This window comes from Arachis hypogaea, chromosome 4, assembly GCF_003086295.3.
Source record: "Arachis hypogaea cultivar Tifrunner chromosome 4, arahy.Tifrunner.gnm2.J5K5, whole genome shotgun sequence".
In the NCBI taxonomy this organism is placed as follows: Eukaryota; Viridiplantae; Streptophyta; class Magnoliopsida; order Fabales; family Fabaceae; genus Arachis; species Arachis hypogaea.
In genome coordinates this window covers 20,117,595-20,141,474 of record NC_092039.1, presented here as the reverse complement: position 1 = coordinate 20,141,474, position 23,880 = coordinate 20,117,595, and the positions used below count along the sequence as shown (strand labels likewise).

At 32.2% G+C, this 23,880-nt stretch overlaps 2 protein-coding genes across 4 annotated transcripts; both read left to right on the top strand.

Moving 5' to 3' along the window:
* The first annotated feature begins 7,731 nt into the window (after window positions 1–7,731).
* LOC112796456 (uncharacterized) lies at window positions 7,732–10,613 on the top strand. The gene is made up of 3 exons (XM_072235258.1): window positions 7,732–9,032; window positions 9,915–9,961; window positions 10,442–10,613. The coding sequence occupies exon 1, from the start codon at window positions 7,835–7,837 to the stop codon at window positions 8,981–8,983; it is 1,149 nt and encodes a 382-aa protein (XP_072091359.1). The 5' UTR covers window positions 7,732–7,834; the 3' UTR covers window positions 8,984–9,032; window positions 9,915–9,961; window positions 10,442–10,613.
* A 7,829-nt stretch (window positions 10,614–18,442) lies between these two features.
* Window positions 18,443–21,233, top strand: LOC112796455 (uncharacterized). 3 transcript variants are annotated; one of them, XM_072235257.1, is made up of 3 exons: window positions 18,443–18,578; window positions 18,688–19,745; window positions 20,340–21,233. In XM_072235257.1, exons 2-3 carry the CDS (start codon window positions 18,906–18,908, stop codon window positions 20,346–20,348), a joined length of 849 nt encoding a protein of 282 aa, XP_072091358.1. In that variant the 5' UTR covers window positions 18,443–18,578; window positions 18,688–18,905; the 3' UTR covers window positions 20,349–21,233. The 3 variants fall into 3 exon arrangements, with proteins under 3 accessions (XP_072091358.1, XP_072091357.1, XP_025694697.1); XM_072235256.1 differs by having other exon boundaries at window positions 18,487–19,745; window positions 20,400–21,233; XM_025838912.3 differs by having other exon boundaries at window positions 18,487–19,745.
* The last annotated feature ends 2,647 nt before the right edge of the window (window positions 21,234–23,880 follow it).

Here is a 23,880-nt window from a genome sequence, read left to right as displayed (position 1 = left end):
AAAACGTTACGGAGTTAAATAGGACAATTTAAACGTTATGGACAATTTTGAGACTTATCCCAAACGTTGGAGACAAAAACGATACTTTACTCTTATTTTTAAATACTCTTTGTTAAATAAAGAAATGATAATTTTTATTAATTAAGTAAATTTTAATGTTTTATTTTGTTATATTTTATACTTTTATATGAGTGATTAAGATTTAAAATGATAGTCAGTTAATCAGGTTAATTATATTTTTACAAATTTTTCAAATGAGTTATATTTATTTTTTCAAAAAAAAAAAAACTCTTCATTCGCTACTTTATTTATGAAGATAATTAGAAAATGAATTATAATTTTTAATTAATATATTTTATTTATTGTCTCTAATAAGTCATTTTTTTAAAGAGTGTTGCATTTTTTATTTTATATTTACCAGAAAAATTAGACACCGATAAATTATAGATATATAGTTTAATAATAAGTGAATTTTCAAAATAATATTATATATAATAATTAATTGGTATGATAAAATATATTTTTTTTTTAATTTGTAGAGTTTTATACAATTGATCTATATGGTATAAAATATTAATTTCATAACTGATTTTTTTATACATAATTTTTATGTAATAATTTTTTTTGTTTATTTTTATTTTTCATTTAAATTAAAATGAGTGAATACTCATTCTGATTTCTGATAATTTTTTCGAATGATTACGAGACTTTTAATTAAAAAAAATATTTCAACTCTTGATATTTAATTTCATGAGATTGGTTAGTCCCACTATTAATGACATCTCTCTTATTTTTGTAACCCATTAATCACTAATATATCATCTATTTAAATTTTATAAATAGAAACAATTTAAAAATCATTAATATTTCTTAGTTTTACATAATAAATTTAGTCAATGTATTTAAAATAACAACAAAAAATAATAACAAAAAGATAATTACTTCTAAAGGACAACAAGACTTCTAACAAAAAAAATTTGTCAATCCTAATTAGTTCTTAACAGATAAAACAACAATTTAACATGTCATGTAGACTTATTCTGTTAGAGGCCTGCTACACATACAAGCATTTTTGGCTTACAAGCTATACATGTTGACCCAAGTCTAAGAAAAAAAATACGCGCACCACTCCTTTAAATTGAGCGTCCAACGCACGCGCCTTACAACACGTTCATTATGCCGCACTCTTCCTCTTCTTCCTCAATAAAAATACAAATCGTCAAGATTCAAGCGACATTCAAAACAAAACGATTCTGCGAAGAGTAGAAGAAATCAAGAACAAAAGATACAAATCTCCATAAAAAATCACCAGAAAAAATGAAGAAACATTATTCAAGGTACTGTTTTACTATTCTTCTAGGTTTTTTCCTAGATTGTCTCTGCTGTGCCTTATCCTTAACCAGCAAAACATTAAAAGATTTCAAGAAGAAATATACTGTCTCCCCCCTGATATTGGGTGTATTTCTTAAATCCTTTGGGTGTATTTCTGTAATCCTTTGGGTGTATTTCTGTAATCGTTTGGTTTATTTCTGTAACCATTTGGGTGTATTTCTGTAATCCTTTGGGTGTATTTCTGTAATCATTTGGTTTATTTCTGTAACCATTTGGGTGTATTTCTGTAATCCTTTGCGTGTATTTCTGTAATCGTTTGGGTGTATTTCTGAAGTTCTATTATCTTCAAAATAATTTTAAAGCTTGATTTCAGAAACCATGAAAATAAAAATAAAAAACAGAAGGAGATCGAAGGCAAAGAGAGAACGCACGAAGGAGATCAAACAAAATATGGCAAGAAGCTCAAGAAAGGAAACAAAATCTTTTGAAAAATGAAAGTTATATATTCACGTGTTAATTGATTTGGATTGATTTAAAATTTTGTTAAAGAGGCACGTAACATAAGCAGCGCGTTTAGGGGTTTCGTTCTCTTCAAACTTATAAAGCTTGTAAGCGCAAAATACTTGTACGTGGAGATTAATCCATTCCGTTAATACAAAAAAAAATATTGATAGAAAGACTAATCAGTTTTACAGAAATAAAGATTAAAGGATGAAAATAATATTTTTTTATTGAGGAACTAGCTGTCTTTCGAAATAGTTGTGAGAGGTTGTTTAGAGTTTCTTTTCGAAAAAGAATTGGAGGGAAGATGCCTAAGGCCGTGATAGTTTGAGCTTATTTGGAAAGTATTTGAGTATAAAAAAAGAATTCTATTTTTTAAAGAAAAGAATTCATCTCTATTTAAAATTCAATTCCATAGTTTGAAATGACTTTAATATACTAAGGTAACATTTAGAAAAGAGACAAAAACTGAAAGACAAAGATTAAAAAGACAGAAACTAAATTAAACCTCTATATTATATTTAAAATAAAATGTACAAAACTAAATTATGTCTAAATGTTCTATTTGTTTTAAAATAAATATAAAACCAAAACAAATAAAATTACTTAAATACCCTTATTAATTAAACCCACCTAATTCCTCTTCTTCTTCAACATCATCAGAACCAAACCCAACTATCAAAACAATGAAATCAACCCACACAACCTGCAATAGCAACCACAATGGAGGAAATCACTGCATGCTCTCACACTCCTCTTCATCTCTTCCATAACCGCACAATCACAAGCCATCGCCATAAACAATGCAGGACTTCAACCGTCATTAACGCCCAGTAGCCCAACAATCAGAATTCCTCTCCATTCTCTCAAAACTTTCTCCTCAATGTCCCCAAACCCCCAAACCTAGGCCTCCTGGATGGCAGTTCATGAGTCACATGAGGAATACTCACAGAAATAGAAATAGAGTTCCAAAAAGAGGAAAGAGAAGAATTCGAAAAGGAAAGTAATAAAACGGAAAGAGTACATAAAGAATACGCAAAGATAATAAAATTGTGAAAGAATAAGGAAAAAAGATGAAAAAATTTTATTGATTAGTGATTGATTGAAAATTGTAAACTATGAATGTAAATAAATATATATAGAGCATTATCCTATGAAAGATAAAAGCAAATAAAGATAAGATAAGAATAAATAAAGATAAGATAAAGATAAGATAATAATTAAGACTAAAATTATAACTGAATTTATGTATTTTTTTGGGCTGAATTTGTGGGCCGTGAGACTTCTTTATTGTTGTCATGGGCTAATGTGGAAGAGTGGTTTAATACGCCCCGCAAGCTAGAGGATGAAAGATGTCAAGAACACCAAGCTTATTCAAATTAAGATGGAAGGGTCGAGAAGACAAAGGCTTGTTAAAGATGTCAGCTAGCTGCCCAGAAGAGGGAATGGGGAGAAGTTTTATCACTCCAGCTTTAGCTTTTTGTCGAACCAAGTGACAATCAACCTCTAAATATTTGGTCCGTTCATGAAAAATCGGGTTAGCACCAATATGAAGAGCACTCTGATTATCACAATATAAAACTGGTGGACGAATAGGAGAGATGCGTAAAAATTGTAACACATTTAGTATCCATTGAAGTTCACAAGTTATGTTAGCAAATACAAGATATTCTGCTTCAGTGGATGAGCGGACAACAATGGTTTGGTTCTTGGTCTTCCAAGAGACTAAAGAACTGCCTAAGAAGAAATAATAACATGTTAAAGATTGCCGAGTGTCAGGATATCCGGCCCAATCAGAGTCACTAAAATCGAGAAGCTGAATTTCTGATTCTCTTGAAAAAAAAAAGTCCTTTGCCGGGGCTAGTTTTCAGATATCGTAACACATGTTTGGCAGCTTGAAGATGAGATTCAGTAGGAGATGCCATAAATTGACTTAATTGTTGAGTGGCATACATGATGTCCGGTCAAGTAGTAGTGAGATAGATAAGACGCCCAACTAAACGGCGATATACAAAAGGGTCAGATAGCAAGGGACATTCATCTTGATGTAGTCTTGTGGTACTATCCATTGGAACAGAGACCGGCTTAGTACCTAATAAACCAGAATCCTCCAAAAGATTAAGACAATATTTTCTCTAAGATAAGTAAATTCCCTTCACTGATTGAGCAACCTCAATACCCAAAAAATATTTTAATGGGCCCAAGTCTTTAATTAAAAAATGTTGGTACAAAATATACTTAACGATAGTAAGTTCAGAAATAGAATTACCAGTGAGAATGATGTCGTCAACATAGACTAGAAGGATAGAAATTTGAGCACAAGTGAATTTAACAAATAGACTATAATCAGATAAGGTCTGCTGATATCCATGAGATAGCAAAAGATGAGAAAGTTTGTCATACTACATACAACTAAATTGTCGTAAACCATACAGTGACTTTAGTAGCTTGCAGCATTGATTCAGTCGAGAAGATGTAAATTTGGGTGGCAGAGTCATATAAACATCCTCAGAAAGATCCCTATGTAAGAAAGCATTATTAACATCCAACTGATTTATGGGCTAATGCTTCATAGAGACCAATGCCAAAACTAATCTGATGGTAGCAGGCTTAACAACAGGGGAGAAAGTTTCCAAGAATCAACACCTTCAGTCTGAGTGAATCCTTTAGCTACAAGGCATGATTTATATCGATCAACTGAATCATCAGGCTTGCGTTTGATGTGATAGTCCCATTTACAGCCAACCGGCTTAACATCTACAGGGCAATCAACAAGATGCAAAGTTTTGTTCAGCTCAAGAGCATCCAACTCATCTTTCATAACACTTCGCCAATTAGAATGTTGATTGGTGTCCTTAAAAGACTTTGGCTCTATGTCAAAATATAGAGATAAAAAAAACTTTTTATGTGAAGATTAAAGAGAAGAAAAAGACATGACTGAAGATAAAGGATACTTGCACTTTGAGGGAGATTGATTTGTAGAGATGAGAAAGGAATTGTACAAGTAATCAGATAAATATATTAGAGGTCGGTGAGGCCGGTCGGAATGACGAGGATGAGGTTGCTCAGGTGGTGAAGAAGGTGACGGGGGATGAGGAGGTGATGGTGGACTGGTGTCTAGTGCGGACGGAGAGATGGATGTGTGTGTTGAAAGAGATTCGGTGGTCATGGGTTCAATTTGGTTAGGAAACGATAATGAGGAAGAATGAGAGGTTGGTGGAGCAAATAAAGAATTAGATGGAGTTGGGTCAATGGGTATAGGTGACGGTTCAACTGGAAGACTAATTACTTCTTGTTTTTGAGAAGGTGTATTTGGCAATATTGGGCTGAGTGTATGGAATTGGATATTTTTGGTGACTAAGGGCAAGATCATTTCATAAAAAATTACATTTCTAGAAATCTCAATTCTTTTATCTTCTAAAACATAAACAATATATCCTTTAAAACCATGTTGAAAGCCAATAAATACAGCCTTTTTGGCTCTTGGATCAAATTTTGATCTATTTGCCATTAAGGTAGAAACAAAACATAAGTATCCAAAAACTTTAAGGTCATGATAATTTGGTGGATGATTGAATAAAATTTCAAATGGTGTTTTAAAATTAATTGCGAATGATGGAACTCTGTTAAGTAAAGAAACAGCATGTTTAACTATATAAGACCAAAAAGATGATGGTAAATTAGATTAAAACATAAGAGCACGAGCTATATTCAAAATATGTTGATGCTTGCGTTCTATCCTTCCATTTTGTTGAGAAGTTTCAACACAACTACGTTGATGAAAGAAGCATAAAAATCATGTAAAATAAATTCTGGTCCAGTATCGGAATGAATAGTTTTGACTTTAGAGTTGAATTGTGTTTCAACTAAAGTAATAAAATTTTTTAGATGATTTTGCACTTCTCCTTTTGATTTTAATAAAATAACACATGTAAAGCGGCTAAAATCATCAACAATAGTAAAAAATATTTATGATTATGAATAGAATTTTGTCGAAACGGACCCCAAATATCAAAATGTAATAAATTAAAACTTGCATTGGCTTTGTTAAAACTTTGTGAAAAAGAAAGTTTCTTTTGCTTAGAAAGATGACAAATATCACAAACCCCATCATGATGCATAGAGATAAAAGAAAAATGTCTATGTAAATGATTAAGTCTTTGTCCAGAAAGATGTCCTAAATGAAAATGCCATATATTTGAATGTATAATGGGTGGAGATTGGATATAATTTATGGAATGTGTAATGGATAGATTTTTACCAAAATTGGCTTTAAGGAGATATAATCTCTCTCACATTCTATCCAAATCAATCGTCCCCAAATTGTTGCTCTGTAAGGTGCAAGAAGATGAGAAAAAGTGAGTTCACATATGAGTGCTGAAGTAATTTTTGAGATTGAGATAATATTAAAGTTGAAATGAGATAAATAAAGAACATCATGAAGAACTAAGGATGGTGAAAATTGAACAATGCCTTTATAAGAAACAGTAATTTGAGAATCATTTGGTAAATGAACAATGATAAGAGAAATTTGTGTGTAAGAAATAAACCAAGATAGATTTGATGCAATGTGATCTGTCGCACCAGAATCAATGATCCAAGTGTTCAAGAATGAATCTCGATTTGAAGAATTGTTAACAATAGAAAAAGTATTGAAAGAACAAAGATAATGAGTAGTTGGACTTGACAACGAAAGGTTCAAAAGAGGCTCTTGATGAAGTTGCTCGTATGCCCTTTCTCCTTGACCTAGGACAAAATAGGAAGGTTGATTATTTATAGTGGGAGGAGAGGTTGAAGGGATTTTAGGATCTGAATTGGTTGGTTTATCCATGGATGTCAGCAGAGCTCAATAGGAGCTCTGATACCATAATAAGATGGAAAGAGTACATAAAGAATACGCAAAGATGATAAAATTATGAAAGAATAAGGAAAGAAAAGATGAAGAAATTTTATTGATTGGTGATTGATTGAAAATTGTAAACTATGAATGTAAAATTATATATATATATATATATATATATATATAGTATTGTCCTATAAAAGATAAAAGCAAATAAAGATATGATAAGGATAAATGAAGAGATAAGATAAAAATAAGATAATAATAAAGACTAAAATTATAACTGAATTTATGTATTTTGTTGGGTTGAATTTGTGGACCGTGAGACTTTTTATTGTTGTCATGGGTTAAGGTGGAAGAGTGATTTAATAGAAAGGATGACGATTCATGAGTCACAAGAGGAGCACTCACAAAAATAGAAACAGAGTCTCGAGAAGAGGAGAAGAAAGAATTTGAAAAGGAAGAGGAGGCCAACTGGCAACAGCGCGTAACAATGATGCTGTCAGTCGTTCTTTGAGCAGCAAAAAGGGGAAGATGGTAACAAACAAGGAAGAGATTTTTTAGGTTTGGCTAAAATCAGGAATGTGAAAAATTGGATAAGAGTATTTTGGAAAAAAATTATTTATTAAAATTTCAGTCTCTATTTCTAAATTTTTAGGGTCTTCATTTTTAGAGATATTAAAATATTGAAATTTTAAGGATGGAGATTAAAATTTTAGTACCAATTTTTAGACCAATAAACATGATACTGAAATAAATGTTACCTAACAGAATAAATTTAATTCTTTGATTTGAAATAATTCTTAAATGAGTTTATTTTTTTCTTTTACAATTTTATGTTTAATAAAATGATTTTATTAAATATTTATTTATTTAAATAAAAAACTTTTTATATTTGATATGTTAAGTTAAATTGGTGTGAAAATTAATTTTAAAATTAAATTTCTATTAATTTAATTTATAAATAAAAAAATTAAAATTAAAATTTTCAAAAGAGTTTAACTCATTTTTTTATTTATTTTAAAATGAAAAAAAAAATCTAACTTTTGAGTGAATTGACTGAATTCTAATCGATAGTTCGCGGCTCTAAACTTTAAACTTTCAGTTCCAGTCTTCCAGAGGGATGAACAGGGCTAGGGTTTTCCTGATTACATCACTCTAATGTCTCGATTTCTCATTCTACCCAAACACTTTGCTTCCATCAATCCATGGCCATGGCTTTCTTTGAGTCTCTTCTCAACTCGTTCTTCTTCTTCAAGATCCAAAGGCAAGTCTTTCACTGTCTCATACCTCGTTGGAACTTGCGGGTTCTCACCAGAACGTGCAGTTTCCGTTTCCAAACGCTTTAGCTTCAAAACAAGCGAAAGACCAGACACAGTGATTGCGTTCTTCAGGAACATTGGGTTATCCCAAACGTCACTGTTCAGAGTCCTCCAATCCATGCCACAGTTACTCGTAGCCAGTCCCGAGAGATCTTTGCAGCCAAAAATCGATTTTTTTAAGTCCAAAGGGTTTTCTACCTCTGATATATGCAAGACCATTGTTAATAACCCTTTGATCCTCATCCGAAGCGTGCAGGTTCAGATAGCTCCCGCGTTTGATTTCTTCGATGACATGTTTCCCTCTAGGGATAAGCTCATCAAAGCTATTATCCGTAATTCGAGTATTCTCTATGACTTTAAAATATATGTAGAACCTAATATAAAGCTGCTTAGAGAAGCAGGAGTTCCTATTTCACATGTTATTAGGTTAATAGAATACTGCCCTCGCCAATTGAAGGCAAACCCTAAGAGGTTTAAGGAGGTATTGCAGGAAATTAAGGAGATGAAGTTTGATCCCTTCAAGTTTCAATTTGTTGTGGCTATTTATGTGAATGTAACCGTAGGAAAATCCTCATTGGCAAGAAGGAAAGGTATTTATAGAAAGTGGGGTTGGACCGATGGCAATATTTTTGCAGCATTTAGAAACCATCCGTGGTGTCTTGTCATCTCGGATGACAAGATTGAAGCAATCATGGATTATCTGGTGAATGAATTGGGTTATTCCGCTTCTTCTATATCTAGTAATCCCTGGGTGTTGTCCATGAGTTTGAAAAGGCGGATTATTCCCAGGGGTTCTGTTATTCTAGTTTTGCAGTCTAAGGGTCTGGGGAGGAAGCTGGGCTTGGGTACAATATTTAGGTGCAATGAAGAGATCTTCTTGAATAAGTTTATCTTCCGCCATGAGAAAGAAGCTGACGATCTATTGAAGTTGTATCAAGCTAATTTAGGAAAAGAGCAAGTCCATAAGAGAAAAGAATGTAATGATTAATGATGAAGCTGTCTTCCGTCTCACTAAGAATTTTTGGTGCACTGTTATGGTAATCACCCTCTTATGCCTCAAATATTAAGAGTCTCATCTTGGTTGCTTGTGTTTGCTGTGGCATGTTAACAGTGCGCTTCGCATAGCATTTTTGTATTTCTTGTTTTTATGAAAGAGGAAAGGAGTAGAATCTGTAATGCCACATAGAGAAACCTGTGTAAATTCACTGATGCAAGAAATTCTCATTTTCTATATCCAATTGCTTTTTTGAGAATTCCTTTTAAGTAATAATTATGATTGGCCTCTAGAGTTAGACAACTAGAATGGATGACATTGAATGCTTTTTCATATTCCTTTCACTGTTAGATCTTAGATTTTCCATTGAGAAGAATGTGACATGCATTGTATTTGATTCCTTCGATTGAGTTCTATTTCAGAAAGGGAGGTAAAAAAAACAAAGTAATGAATGCATTCTTTCTACATTTGTCAACTCTCTTTCTTTGAACAGTGACAAGATTTAACCATAAATACATGTTCACTATGGGTTTCCCCTTCATCAACAATGTGGGTTTGCTGAATTTTCTCTCTGCAAGAACCCGAGAATTCAGTTTGATTGTGTATTACTGTTTTATCTGGTCCTTGTAGCCAACCCACTTAGTGGGAGAAGATTGTTGTTAAGTTTGGCTAGATCTCTTAAGTGTAGTATTTATTTTATTTTTTGCTTTATCTATTTCATTCTGTTATTTGTTGTTGTTTTGTAAGAGGTGGAAGGATGAACAAGCCTAGATATATGGATAAGGCTTGCCTAATATGGGACTTTAAGTTTATATGCTTTAAGACCATACAATTAATCTCTATTGAGAACCATATCTTAACATCATGAGAAGTTAAGAGCACCACAACTTCTCCTGACTTATGTTTTCTGTTGTATCAAATGAAGGAGTTAATGATATCAGGTGAACAGAGGGTTGACTTCTCAGTAGTGAGGTAAAGATATTTTATCAACTTAGGATTATTTATGATATGTCATTTGGTTTTCTTTTCCATTTTCCTAATTCTAAGTTGCAGCTTTGTTCTTGTCACTTAAGTGCTAATTTCCAATTACTAATTTCACATTACTTAATAGCATTTCTATTAAAAGTAGGTTCATTCAGTTTCCATTAGTTTGAAAAGTGTTGAAAAATCTTGTTAACAAATTAGAAACACCTGTTGGAGTTCGACATACTTGCCAGGATTCTCTCTCCTCATTCTTCATTGTATGTTAATAACATAAATTTATGCATGAGAAATAGCAAGGCACATTAGCAATTCTTGAAAAAGACTGTTATGCTACAAATTTCAATATTTGATAAGCATTGAGGTTGTTTCAAGCTGAACCGAATATTCAAGGCCTCAAGGGTACTAAAAGACACACGTTGTTGATACATATCTATGAATATTTGAAGTTTTAAGTTGATGCACTTACAGGGAGCTTGGAGAGAAATTACTTATTTTAGGAGCTAACTAGGAAATAAGGCCTACAATGAAAGAGTGCCTAAGCTTGGAGACATGTCTAAACGGTGCAATGCATTTTCTTTCATTTTTGTTTACTCTAATGTTAATGAGTAATGACTATGATACATTTGTATCTTTCTGCCCAGTTTATATTCGGTTTTACATTATAATATGGTGATGATACATGATAAGCATAAATGATCAATAGAAATTAGAAAATACGTTCTTCAATCTTCATACTCCACGGAAGTACAAGACATTACACACCATATGAGGCACGATGATAGGATAAGGTAATACCATATTATGACTTTGAGTAATTACCCAGTCTCGAGGTTTTTAAAATTGGACATTTTTGTTTCTATTTAAAGTACACAAAGTAATTTTTAATGTTTGCTTCTATTAGATAATACTGTCTTTATTCGTTAGTCACTATTGGTAATTACTGATGTAAAATGCTATATTCGTTAGTCACTATTGGTAATTACTGATGTAAAATGCTAACTTGCACATGTGACTGTTAATTGTCTATGTGTGCGATTTGGACAAATTAGTTTATAAGATAAAGTACAAAATAGTCCTAAAGAGTTTAAAAAATCTTAAAACAATTCTTGAAAAAAATTTTAAATTTTAAAATAGTCCTTTCAAATTATTTATATATAATCATTTCTAAATTAATAAATTTTAATTTCTAAAATTTTTAGTCTATTTATCTCTAATTCGATTATTTATATACAAATATTTTCTATGTATTTTTAAATTAAATTATAAATTAATTTTAAAAGGCACTATTTTTCAAAAAAATAATAATTTAAATAAATAAAATCATATTTATTTTTGATCATGCAAGATATTAATTTAATTTAATTTATAGGTACTATATTCTATTATCATTCTTTAAGAATTTGGATCCTCTAAGTTTCTAATTTTAAAAAGATAAAGTGTGATATCTTACAATTTATTTCATAGGTGAAACCAAGAGAAAATATGCAAAGGTAAGCAATCACACTTTACCCTCTCAAATGAAATCCAAAATTTAGAGGATCCAAATCCATTCTTTAATGATGAAGAAGAGAATAAACTAGTGTTGTTTGAAGAGATAGAAGAACTCTTATTTAATATAAAATTTTTCATAGAAACAATTAGAAATATTTGTGCAAATACTTATTAGGGTTAAGTACGATTTTAGCCCCTAAGGTATATGTTGAAAATTTTTTTCGTCCCTAACTTTTTTTTTTCATACAAAATCGGCCCTAAGGTTTAATTTTGAGTATATACTCATTTTGGTCCTCAAAGAATTTCAGACTGGACACTTTAGTCTCCAACTAAAATTAATTACTCGATTGGTCTCTAACAATTAATTCCGTCAGTCACTTAGGTCCTTTACTCCGTTAATTCTAACGGAGGACAAAATAGTCCTTGACAACTTTAACAGGGGATAAAATGGTCCATGATCTCCTCTGTTCGGAAACGATACTATTTTCTCCCAGTTTCCATCATATCTCGTATAACACTAACTGTCTAACACTGTAACTTCAAACAACACAATGCACACTCTATAAATTTAATGTTTACAAGAAAAAAAATTCTCAACTTGTTCTCAACCAATTCATACTCAGAAAACTAATGCCTATGTCTCTCAACTAGTTGTCGTCTTCGATAGATCCCATGAATCTAGACAGCAAATCTGATTTGTTAAGACTCGTCGTCGTCGTTGCCATTTTCCTCCTCCTCTACCCTAACATCTCCATACCACATTGTCCACCACTTTGATAGCTTCCTTCAGCTTCTTCTCCGAACCAATGTTCAGTAATCGCTTCAGTTTCTATATGAGCGGCAACGGCGAGATTGCTCGGTTTAATAGCTTGGATGCGAGGTCAAAACTGTTTGCCAACTTGGACTCTGTTAGAATTTGATTGAATTAGTCCCACATTACTTAGGATAGCAAATGGAGTGGGTGGCCTAGGCTATAAATATGAGGCTAAGTTCTCCATATTTTTTGCACCAGTCGGAAACACTTAAAGCTTGTATCTGACTTTTCTTTTCCTCTATACCTTTTGATTAGAGAGTGTTGTGAGGTGTAGTTAAATATTTGCTTTGAGAGTGTGGGTGTACTGGAGTGCTGGTGTTAGAGGGAAAGAAGTCTATGTGTTGTAACAATTTTCACATAATGATATTCTCTGGTTGTCATTTGGCAACAGCGGTGGTTTTTTCTCCGGTAATTAGAGTTTCCACGTTAAATTCTTGTGTTGTGATTGTGTATATTTTATTTCTCTGTGAAAGGTATTTTCTCAAGGGAGAATGTTGTCTTATTCCCAACAAGTGGTATCAGAGCTTTGGTTCGGTAGGATTTATTCTTAGTATGTTCTGTGGTTGCAGCCTAGTCTGACCTTTCACATCAGAAAAGAATTTTGTCCTGTAGCTTAAGGTTGATCTTTGGTTGCTGTTGTTGTTGCTGGAAGGCAGTGTGACACTGTGAGAGTGCAGTTTGGAAAGGTTCTGGCTAAGGAAAGACCTGGTATTTAAGTGTGTCCATTGTAACCCACCTCTCTTTCCTAGGGACCCTTCCTAGTGCACGGTCTACAGTTGAGTTATACTATTTCAGTATATGGTTGCAATAATGTCAGGATATTCAAGTGCTGTGAAGCTTGAAATAGAGAAATTTGATGGAAGAATCAATTTTTTTGGCTTGTGGCAAATACAAGTCAAGAATGTGTTGATACAATCAGGTTTGCACAAGGCTTGAAGACAAGAAGTATCCTCATGGTATTACCGCACTGCCATGGATAAGGATAAGTTGTGGCAATCGGGTCCACAATTGCACACGGGCATTGGTTGGCGTTGAGATGCAAAGTGTGTGGCGGAGTTATGTCGATGGCTGAAGAACTTCCAAGAAAAGCCAATTTGGAAGTTGCACCATGAATTTTCAGCAAGGTTTCGATCTGTACCAAGGCGAAATGCTTGGAGTGGTCTAATTCCAAGTGAGTATACTTTCATGGTGGAGTATGATAGTTCTCTGAACTATGATTGTCGGTATAGACAATGGCAGCAAAGAATTGTCGGCGTTGACAATGGAAGCTGAAGATGTGTGACTATTTCAATCAAGGTGGAGATTGTTAGAATTTGGTTGAATTAGTCCCACATTGCTTAGGATAGCAAATGGAGTGGGTGGCCTAGGCTATAAATATGAGGCTAAGTTCTCCATATTTTTTGCACTAGTCGGAAACACTTAAAGCTTGTATCTGACTTTTATTTTTCTCTATAACTTTTGATTAGAGAGTGTTGTGAGGTGTAGTTAAATATTTGCTTTGAGAGTGTGGGTGTACTGGAGTGCCGGTGTTAGAGAGAAAGAAGTCTATGCGTTTTAACAATTTTCACATAGTGATATTCTCTGGTTGTCATTTGGCAACGGCTGTGGTTTTTTCTCCGATAATTGGAGTTTCCACGTTAAATTCTTGTGTTGTGATTGTGTCTATTTTATTTTTCTGTGAAAAGGTATTTTCTCAAGGGGGAATGGTGTATTATTCCCAACAGACTCCAGGAAAGAAGGAATGAAACACTCGGTATCTATTTCAAATGAGAATTTGCATATGATGTCGAAAGAGAATATTCTCATGATGTCCTAATGTCCAACAATCTATATTGCTTGCCGGAGAGTGGAGAAAGGCGTGCCCTTGGAGTAGTTGTGGAACTTGGTCTTGAGAATGTTGTGGATGTTGTCGGGATTGAAGGTGATATTACCAAAGACGTGGAAGTAGGTGCTTTTGGTGGGTGAAGTGCAGAAGAGGTGGATGTACTAGTCACAAAGATTTAGAAAGTGTGTGGTCTATGACATATTGAGGTAGGTGCGACACATGTAACAATTACACCATGGTTTAATCTTAGAGCTAAAGAAGAGGAAGGAAAAGATAGAAAAGAAGACGGTGAAGGTGAAGAAGGAGAGTATGAATGTTAGGGTTATGCGAGATATGATAAAAATTGGGAAAGAATAGTGTCGTTTTCGAATAAAGGGGTCAGGGATCATTTTGTCCCTTGTTAGAGTTGTCAGGGATCATTTTGTCCCATGTTAGAGTTTTCAAGGACCATTTTGTCTTCCGTTAGAGTTGACAGAGCCAAGAACCTAAGTGACTGACGAAATTAATTGTTAGGGACCAATCGAGTAATTAATTTTAGTTAGGGACTAAAATATCTGGTTTAAAATTCTTTGATGACCAAAATGGGTATATACTCTTTAATTTAATTTTAAAGCCATCTTTCAGACTAAAATATCCTTATCCTTCTTCACCAAAATACCCGGTTTCTTTTCTTTTTCTTCTTTCCCATCACAGCAGCATCTCTTCTTCCTTTCCTTCTTCTTCATCACAGCGCCAACAACAACAACAATTAAATGAGAAGCACAACCAATATAATAAACATAAAAAATAGAATAAAAATACAAAGCTCAGAGAAATGTAGTATTGTGCATTGCAGCTTATTTTTTCTACTGGTAAAGCACCAGAAGATCAAAGAAATCAGAATACAAAAAATCAGAAGAACAAAACACAGAGATCAAAGATCAAAGATCAAATTAGAAGCAGAATAAATAATGAAAAATAAAATCAGAATCATAAGAAAATAGAAGCAGAAGCAGAGCAAATTAGAAACATAATCGGAATCCTAGGAAGGACCAGCGGCGAGAACGCGAAGCGACAGCGAGGACCAGAAGCATCGGCGGTAGTGGCGGAGTGCGATGGCGACGAGGCACCCCTCTTCTTCTCACTGGCCATGTGTTCTCTCTCTCTCTCTCTCTCTCTCTCTCTCTCTCTCTCTCTCTCTCTCTCTCTCTCTCTCTCTCTCTCTCTCTCTCTCTCTCTTCACGAGCTTTTCGACGGCGGCAAGGCTCGCGTCTCTTTTCTCCCTCACGAGACGAGGAATAGCGGCGAGCGGCGACGAGTAGCGGCAACCGGCGAGAAGAGGATAAGTAGAACGACGACATGGCGGATTCCCTTTCCCCCTGACGTGATTCCCTTCTCCCCACCTTTCCTTCCCCTTTTTTCTTCCCTCCCCTTCCCCTCGCATGATTCCCTTACCCTTCCCCTTCTCATCCGTTTTCTATTTTTTTTATAAATTTTTAGTTAGGAGTAATTTGGTAATAAAAATTAAAATTTTGATTAAAAGGATGATTTTATATGCAAAAAAAAATAGTTTGGGACGAAAAAATTTTTTGGCCTATACCTTAGGAACTAAAATCGTACTAAACCCTACTTATTATCAAGGTAACACTTTAGAACTTGTATGTAATACCAAGTCATCTATGAAATCAAATTTGTAAACTTTGTTCAACTACAAAGTCAATATAGATAATTTACAAAACACGAATGTGAAATTCTTAATACTTTACAACACTTCAAGAAAAAATGTCTAAACCAATCCAAGTGTTTTGTTCATGTTTTTTAAAATATTTTGGGATTGACGAATTGTAATATTGCACAAAATAAACTTGCAGTTAAAATTGTTTGTGCTACCACAGGTAGCAATTATTCTAAAGAAATATAGATTTTTTTCACTTAAGAATATTTTTTTAAATTTATTTGGTGTCAATATCTTAAGAGTTTAAGTATATAAATGATGACTTTTTTGTTATTATTATGATTTTTACATCAATTCAATATAAATCTCATAGGCTACTGATTAAATAATATTATTTTTTATGATATTTTAATGTTAATAAATAAAATTATCTTTTAGTATATATTTTGTTATTTTTTGTATTCTTTATTTGTTATATATTTTTTAATAATATTTTATTGTTCTAATTAATAAAATATTATAAGACGTGGACTTTTGAAAAATATTAAAAATATTTGAAGGAATTGTTTTGAAATTTTTAAAACTTTTTGGGATTGTTTTAAAATTTTTAAAATTTTTTGGGGGATTGTAATGTATTTCACTATGGAGACTAATTTGTCCAATTTATATATGTAGATACTCACATATTTAGATACTTAATGATTATGTGTGTGAGTTAACGTTTTAAGTTAGTAGTTACCGTTAGAATTAATGAAAAAGATTATATTTGTCTAACAACAATAAATGTTGAAGATTATTTTATATATTTTAAAATATGAGAAACTAAAATATTTAAATTTTAAAAATTTTATAAATTGATTTGAGTAATTACTTTGAGTTTTTAGTAGCTTTTTTATATATAAATGAAAAAATTAGATTTTTTTTTCAGTGAATAAAATTAGATTATTTTATAAAACGAGTGTAAAACGAACTGTGGACAAAAATGCGTTGGTCCAATCCGCAAAAAACGCGTGCGAAATGAATTTAATTTTCATTTTTCATGGATCCCCACAAAATGGCATCTCATAGGTGGCAGTTGGAAAATGGAATACCTCTGGTCCGGTGCATATGTAAAGTGGATGCAAAATGATATTAGTTTAACCTTATTTGGATCGATTAAGTGGTTAGTTTCTTTGTTTATTTAAGTAAGTGTTAGTTTGAATCAAGGTTGCGAGAACCGGACCGGTCAATGAACCGGTGAAGTTACTGGTTCAATAGTTTAATGGTTCGACCGGGATTCAACCGGGGTTCAACCGGTTTAATTAAATATTAAATAAAATTATTAAAAAACTTAAAAATAATTTTAAATATATTAATTTAATAAAAAACCGTTAAAAAATCGGCCAGTTTGACTGGTTTACCGGTTAACCGACCGGTTCGACCGATTTTTTATCGGTTTTTGCTGGCCGGTTTTTGAGCTTACCCGGACCGGTTAACTGACCGGTTCTCGATTTTTCCGGTTGAACCGGCCGGTCCGGTCCGATTTTCAGAACCATGGTTTGAATTCTATTTTATATTTATAATAATTTATTAAGCAACGATAAATTTTTAAATAAAATTTTGATTTATAATATATTAATTCTTAATTTATCGAATGAATGATATCATAGAAAAAAAAATGATGTCAATTTGAACTTATATATAAATATTCTGATTACAATATTCTTAAAATTAGAGTATTTGTCAAAAATCTAAATTTTGTCTTTTATATATATATATATTCATTGGCTAATAGAATGTCTTGAACTTAGATTTACAAAAAATTAATTCAATTTAAAAAATATTATCAAAATTCAATAAAGACTACTATAATCATATGGACAGTAAAATAAAAGTAAAATAATAATTAAATTTATAAAAGTTTATATTTTGAATGGATTAATTTTTTTAAAAAATATATTAATAAAATTTTTTAAGATGTAAATATATTATTTTTAAAATAATTTTTATAATTAGAATAAAAAATTTTAATTTAAATTAATTAATTTATATTTATTATTTTAAAAAAATTTGTTAATATATTTTTTAAAACTAATCTATTCAAAATATAAATAGTTAGCGTAAAATAAATGCTAAAGTCTACCACCCATGTTATTCGAAAGTTTTATTTTTATTTTTTTATTTTTATTTTTTTGGTCAAATAGATTTGACGGCTCTAATTCTAAGTATTAGCCTCATGCATTACACATCCATACAATCCACTCACACACACTATATAAAAGTACACAAAAATAGTTTAAAATTCCTCCACGAGAATTTAGGGCCCGTTTGGGAAACTTGATAAGTAGTTTTTTTTAACTTTTGACTTATGAAAAGTGGTAGTATTAATGTCTGGTGCAATTTTCAAAACCAAATTGCAATTTTTTAAGAAGCTATTTTGGAGATTATAGAGAAGTTAAAAAAATGACTTCTCTCATAATACTTCTATTTTTCATTACATTTCTATAAAATAAGCACTTTTAGAGTTAAAAATCCAAACACAAAATAACTTATTTATAAGTTACTTTTAACAGAATCATTTAATATTTAAGTTATTTTATCAAAAGAAACTTAATTAAGTTAGTTACCCAAACTGGACTTTAAATCCGTACATCTCAATGAGAGACAAATAAAGTTGCTATCTGACCCAGGCCTCGTTGCTTCGAACGTTTTATTTGAATTGCTATAAGAAGGTTAAGTGGGCCGTTCCAAAATCAGCAAGGAGAAGAGAGATTAGGGCTAGGGTTTTAGTGCAGAATGCATGACAGAGTTTGATTTGATTTTGATCCCATCCGTAATTCAGGTAACAAGTTAGTGTTGTGTTCACTTGATTCTTTCACTCGCAAACGCAATGTTTCATATTCGCATCAAAATTATTTCTCCAACCTTGCAAAAACTGGTTTCTTCGCTAGGTAGCAATCCATGGCTATGGCTTGCTTCGAGACTCATCTCAACCTCGTCTCCTTCTTCAGCCTCCAAAGACAACTCTTTTGCACTCTCTTACCTAACTCATACTTGTGGGTTCTCACCAGAACGCGCTATCACCATTTCCAAGCGCCTCAAGTTAGAAACAAGTGAAAAACCAGATACAGTGATTGAGTTCTTCAAGAACCAAGGTTTGTCCCAAACTATGATCTTGAAAGTCCTTCGAACTGTTCCAGACTTACTTTTAGTCAAACCCGAGAACACTTTGCAGCCAAAGTTTGATTTTTTCAAGTCAAAAGGGTTTTCTGTCTCTGACATTCACAGCATGATATTAACATCCCCTGAAATTCTCAAAAGAAGCTTGAATAATGAGATCATTCCCTGCTTCAATTTCCTTGACAACATGTTTGAATGTAAGCACAACCTCATGAAAACTGTTGTAAGCTATTCAGGTGTTCTACATATCTTTGCCAAACGTATTGAACCTAATATCAAGCTGCTGAGAGAAGAGGGTGTTCCTGAATCACACATTCTTAGGTTGTTAGAGTACTATGGCAAGACAATTAAGGTATGTCCTACGCGATTTAAGAAGGCAGTGGAGGAAGTGAAGGAGATGAAGACTGATCCACTCAAGTTGCAATTTGTTATATATGTTCATATAAAGTTACATCTGAGCAAATCCACATGGGAAAGAAAGAAAGGTATATATAGAAAATGGGGTTGGACCGAGGATGATATTTCTAAAGCATTTAGAACCCACCCGTTCTGTATGTGCACTTCAGACAGTAAGATTGAGGCGGTCATGGATTTTCTGGTGAACACATTGGGCTGCAAATCTTCTGACATTATCAGATGTCCATCACTGTTGACCATGAGCTTGAGAAAGCGAATTATTCCAAGGGGATCTGTTGTTAAAGCTTTGCTGTCGAAGGGTCTGATTAAGAAGCTGAGCTGGACTGTATTTCGGTATAATGAATTGGAGTTCCTGGATAAGTTTGTCCATTGTTATGACAAGGAAGCCAATGAGCTATTGAAGTTGTATCGGGTAAGTTGGCTTAAGAATGTAAGAGAAATGAATGTGTCTACTCCCTGAGTCTTTTGGTGCATTGCATTGGTAGTCTCGCTTTTATGCTGTTGTTCCAACTTAAATGGCCAAGTGATGTTGCAATTCTATATTGTCCTATTACAGTTGTGTTTGCTGTGCCATTTAAACAGGTATGCTTGATTATGTGTTGAAATCATTTTATTGGTTGCTTAAGTATTTCGAAGAAAGATATTTATCGTAAAAGGGGATGCAAGTTTAATCTATAATGACGTAGTTTCCCCAAAATTTTCAGATTTCTTGTTCAGTTATTCAATCAAAAGAATAATTATTTCACATCTTATGTTTTTGGTGATTGGACTCGGTTAATTAGACAATTTCAGGGATGGATAACCTTGAATGCCTTTTAGCACTGTATTTTATATTTTTATTGCTTTTGTTGAGTTACTATCTATGGTTAAACTTCCAGTAATTTGTAGGTCACCAAAAATCGAGAAAAAAAAATATAACAACCGAGCATAGAATACGTTCTTGATACATTTGTCAACTGTCTTTCTTTCTATGACAATATTGAACCCCACACTATGTCCAACACAGAAAATATGATTAGCAATTCATGATGTCAAGGATAAATAATGGGGAGACTTCCGAATTCAGGTCTGAATTGAGTTCATGCATTCACATCTTAACATCACTATGGCTAGAATGGGACAAAAGAAGTCTAAAGTGCTTCTTATCAGCCGGAACGTTAATCCTTCTGGGGTTCTCATGGATGAAATGTAGTTGGTTTTGCAGCAACAGGGAGTATTCTTGCTTGGAGTTTTATTGATTCGGATTTTTCTGTTGGTCATGCTTTTATGACTGACAACTTGCCTTCAGTAGTACTCCTTCATAAAGGGTGGTTTTCTAGATCGATAGACTTACTTGGAGGAGTCATAGGATTGTGCTAATTCATTGGTTGTTACTTGAGTCTCTGCTGCTGTGTCAATTTGAAGAATGGGAAATAGAGTATTGACCTTAAGGCAGTTTCGCGCTGTGTCAATTTTAGGCAGAAGCCTTGAGCAAAGCCGATGCTTGCTGAATTGAGGCGCTCTGGATTTTCTGGTGAACAAAACTCCTGCAAGGCTTCTGCTACCGCTGGGCAGCTGGTAATGCTGTTCTTTGCTAGGAAAACTGATTATATCAACGGGTTTTGTCATTCTGGTTATGCTTTCCAAAGATCTAATGTTGAAGCAATTGTTTAGGTGTGTTGAAAAGGTCTTAAACACATAATACTCCACGAGAAGCAATCTGAGAAACTATTTATCAGGCTGAATTGATTCTTAGTGGTTGCAACGAAAACATTCACATTAATATTGTTGATTTAAATATGGGATATTCTATGGTGTTTACCTTAAAAATCAACATATTATGTTGTCAATAGGTGGCATATTAAGAGGCTGTAACATATGTGAATTTAAGAACCCTTTAAAATGTGGTTTATAGTTCTAATGTGATGGATCCATGAGTTATTTTTTTCGTTAACTATTAAATATAAATTAAAAACTAATATTTTAAAAAAATAAAATAATAAATTATATAAATTATACCTTTTTAATTATGTGAATTTGGACTACATCATAAAAATGATATGTAATTATGTATTATTTTTTAGATAGAGTTAAATGTAGAAAAAAAATTGAAACAAAATAAATAAAATCAATTTTAATAGTTTGAATTAGATTTATTTAAAAATTATCCCAAATTATCTCGAGCGATAGCTAGCTTTTCATTTTTTTTTCTTTGATTTCACATTTTTTTATACTTCAAAGTTACAATTTTGTTTTTGTTTTTGTTGGTTTGGACTAAGTTTAGAATCAAGTATTATTTAATTAAGTTAACAAATGCAACTCTAAATATAAATATTAAAATCTAAAATTTGATGATTTGAATAGCCTTCATTTTATTGAGTTTAAAAATTTTATAATTTTAAAATTATATTTAATTTAAACATGATTTATTATCAATATAAAATAAGTTTTCATTTTTCTTAAAAAAAGATTTTTGTTTAGTTATTCATTTTTTAAATTTAATTTTTTTAAAAAATAAATAAAGTGACAAATTTAAGTCATAATATTTTGAATATTAAATTTGAGATAATTTTAAAAGTCTATTTTATGTTGAAAAGTTATATTTAACTTAAATGTAATTTAAAATTTTGTTTTTCTAAAAGAAATGTTAGATTTTTCGGTGCTAATATTTTTTATCAATATTATTTTTATATTATTAGAATTTATAGTTTAGAGTTTAAGTTTTAGAATTGAGTTATTAGTATTTAGAGTGTTAGTCAAATATTTACTAAAAACTAATAAAATTTACTGGTCACGTAACACCACTCTTTTTTAAATTTAATTAAATAAATCTAATTCAAACCATTAATATTATTTTGCAAATAAATTAATTTTATTTATTTTGTTTCAAATTTTTTTTCTATATTTAACCCTTCTAAAAAATATTATATAATTACATATCATTCTCATCATGTAATCCAAATATACGTAATTAAAAAGGTATAATTTATATAATTTATTATTTTATTTTTATAAAATATTAGTTTTTAATTTATATTTAATAGTTAATGAAAAAAATAACTGCTTGGCCTATCACATTAGAACTATAAACCACATCCTAAAGGACCCTTAAATTCACATATGTGGCAGCTTCTTAATATGCCACCTATTGACAACATAATATGTTGATTTTTAGGGTAAGCACCATAAAATTTCCCAAGTTATAAACTATGAATTAAGTTAAACGAGCGAGGCTTTGATTCTTGCATGCATAATGATATCATCATAAACCGCAACATTATTTAAAGAGAAATTTTATGGTTCTTACCCTAAAAATCAACATATTATGTTGTCAATAGATGGCATATTAAAAGGCTACCATATATGTGAATTTAAGGGTCCTTTAGGATGTATAACTTTATATGCATTTGTGTGGGGTTTTATCAATCATTGTTCAAATTTTAGTTCTAATAATAATTTAAAGAAAAGAATCCGTTTATGTACTACGTTTCTTACAATTGTATGGTCAATAGAAGTCTATAGATTATTGAAGCTATAAAATTTGAATGTTAAATAAAAGGTTGGGAACTTCTATCATAGTTGTAAGAATCAGATTGGATTGACCGGTCCAACTGAAAAATTGGTGAACTGGTTATCTGGTCAGCTCGGTTGAGCAATTTGATTACACAAGGAAAAGAACCGAAGAGAACCGTCCTGTTTAGATGAAAACCGGTGGTTTTGTGTAACCTGACCAGTTTGAAACTCTTTTTTTTCTTACCCAAAACGATGTCGTTTTTGTCATTTTAAAAAAGAACAGACCTAAACCTAACCCAGTAACCCTAATGTCCTAAACAGCTACCCCTCCCCCTCGAGCTCGAAGGCTCTCTTTCTCACCTCATCACACCATAGTCTTTCAGTTACTCTCAATCTCACTCCACACTCTAGAACTGATGATCGCCGGCCATCTCTGTTGCTTCGTCTCGCTGTCTGGTGCATCGTTGACTATGTTGCATATGTGGCTCCCCTATGCCGTTGCGGCTTTGGCTCGCACGCAACCGACCTCGTCGCGTCTCCTTGCTCTGCGTCTCTTGTCGTCATCGTCGTGTTCTCTCTGTCGCTGCTGCCTTCCCCTCGCTAGAGTCTACTTCGCCGGACAGGTTGGTCTCCTCACTTCTTTGCGTTCATGAAGTGAAACCCATTATCTCTATTTTTTTAGTTATTCAGTTGGATTTTAATTTGATTAGGTGAGTGAGTAACTGATGAATGATGTTAAATTGTTGATTATGAATCTGTTTATGTTATATTGTTAATTATAACTGTTGATTCTTGGCCGTGTAATATATATAGGTTAATGGTAGATTGATATTTTTGTTTATGGTTGTTTTTGTTGATGTGTTATGTTATTGCTGTGAATTTATATTGCTGCATAAGGAATAAGTTATGTGAATTTCTAATAGATGTTGTTTTATACCGTTGCTATTCCATATTGTTTTAAAATGGCTTCAATGAATACACCATCAGAAACACCATCCTTGCAAGAATAAGGATTAACTCTTGATGCATCAATTGGAATCCAAAAAATAATAATA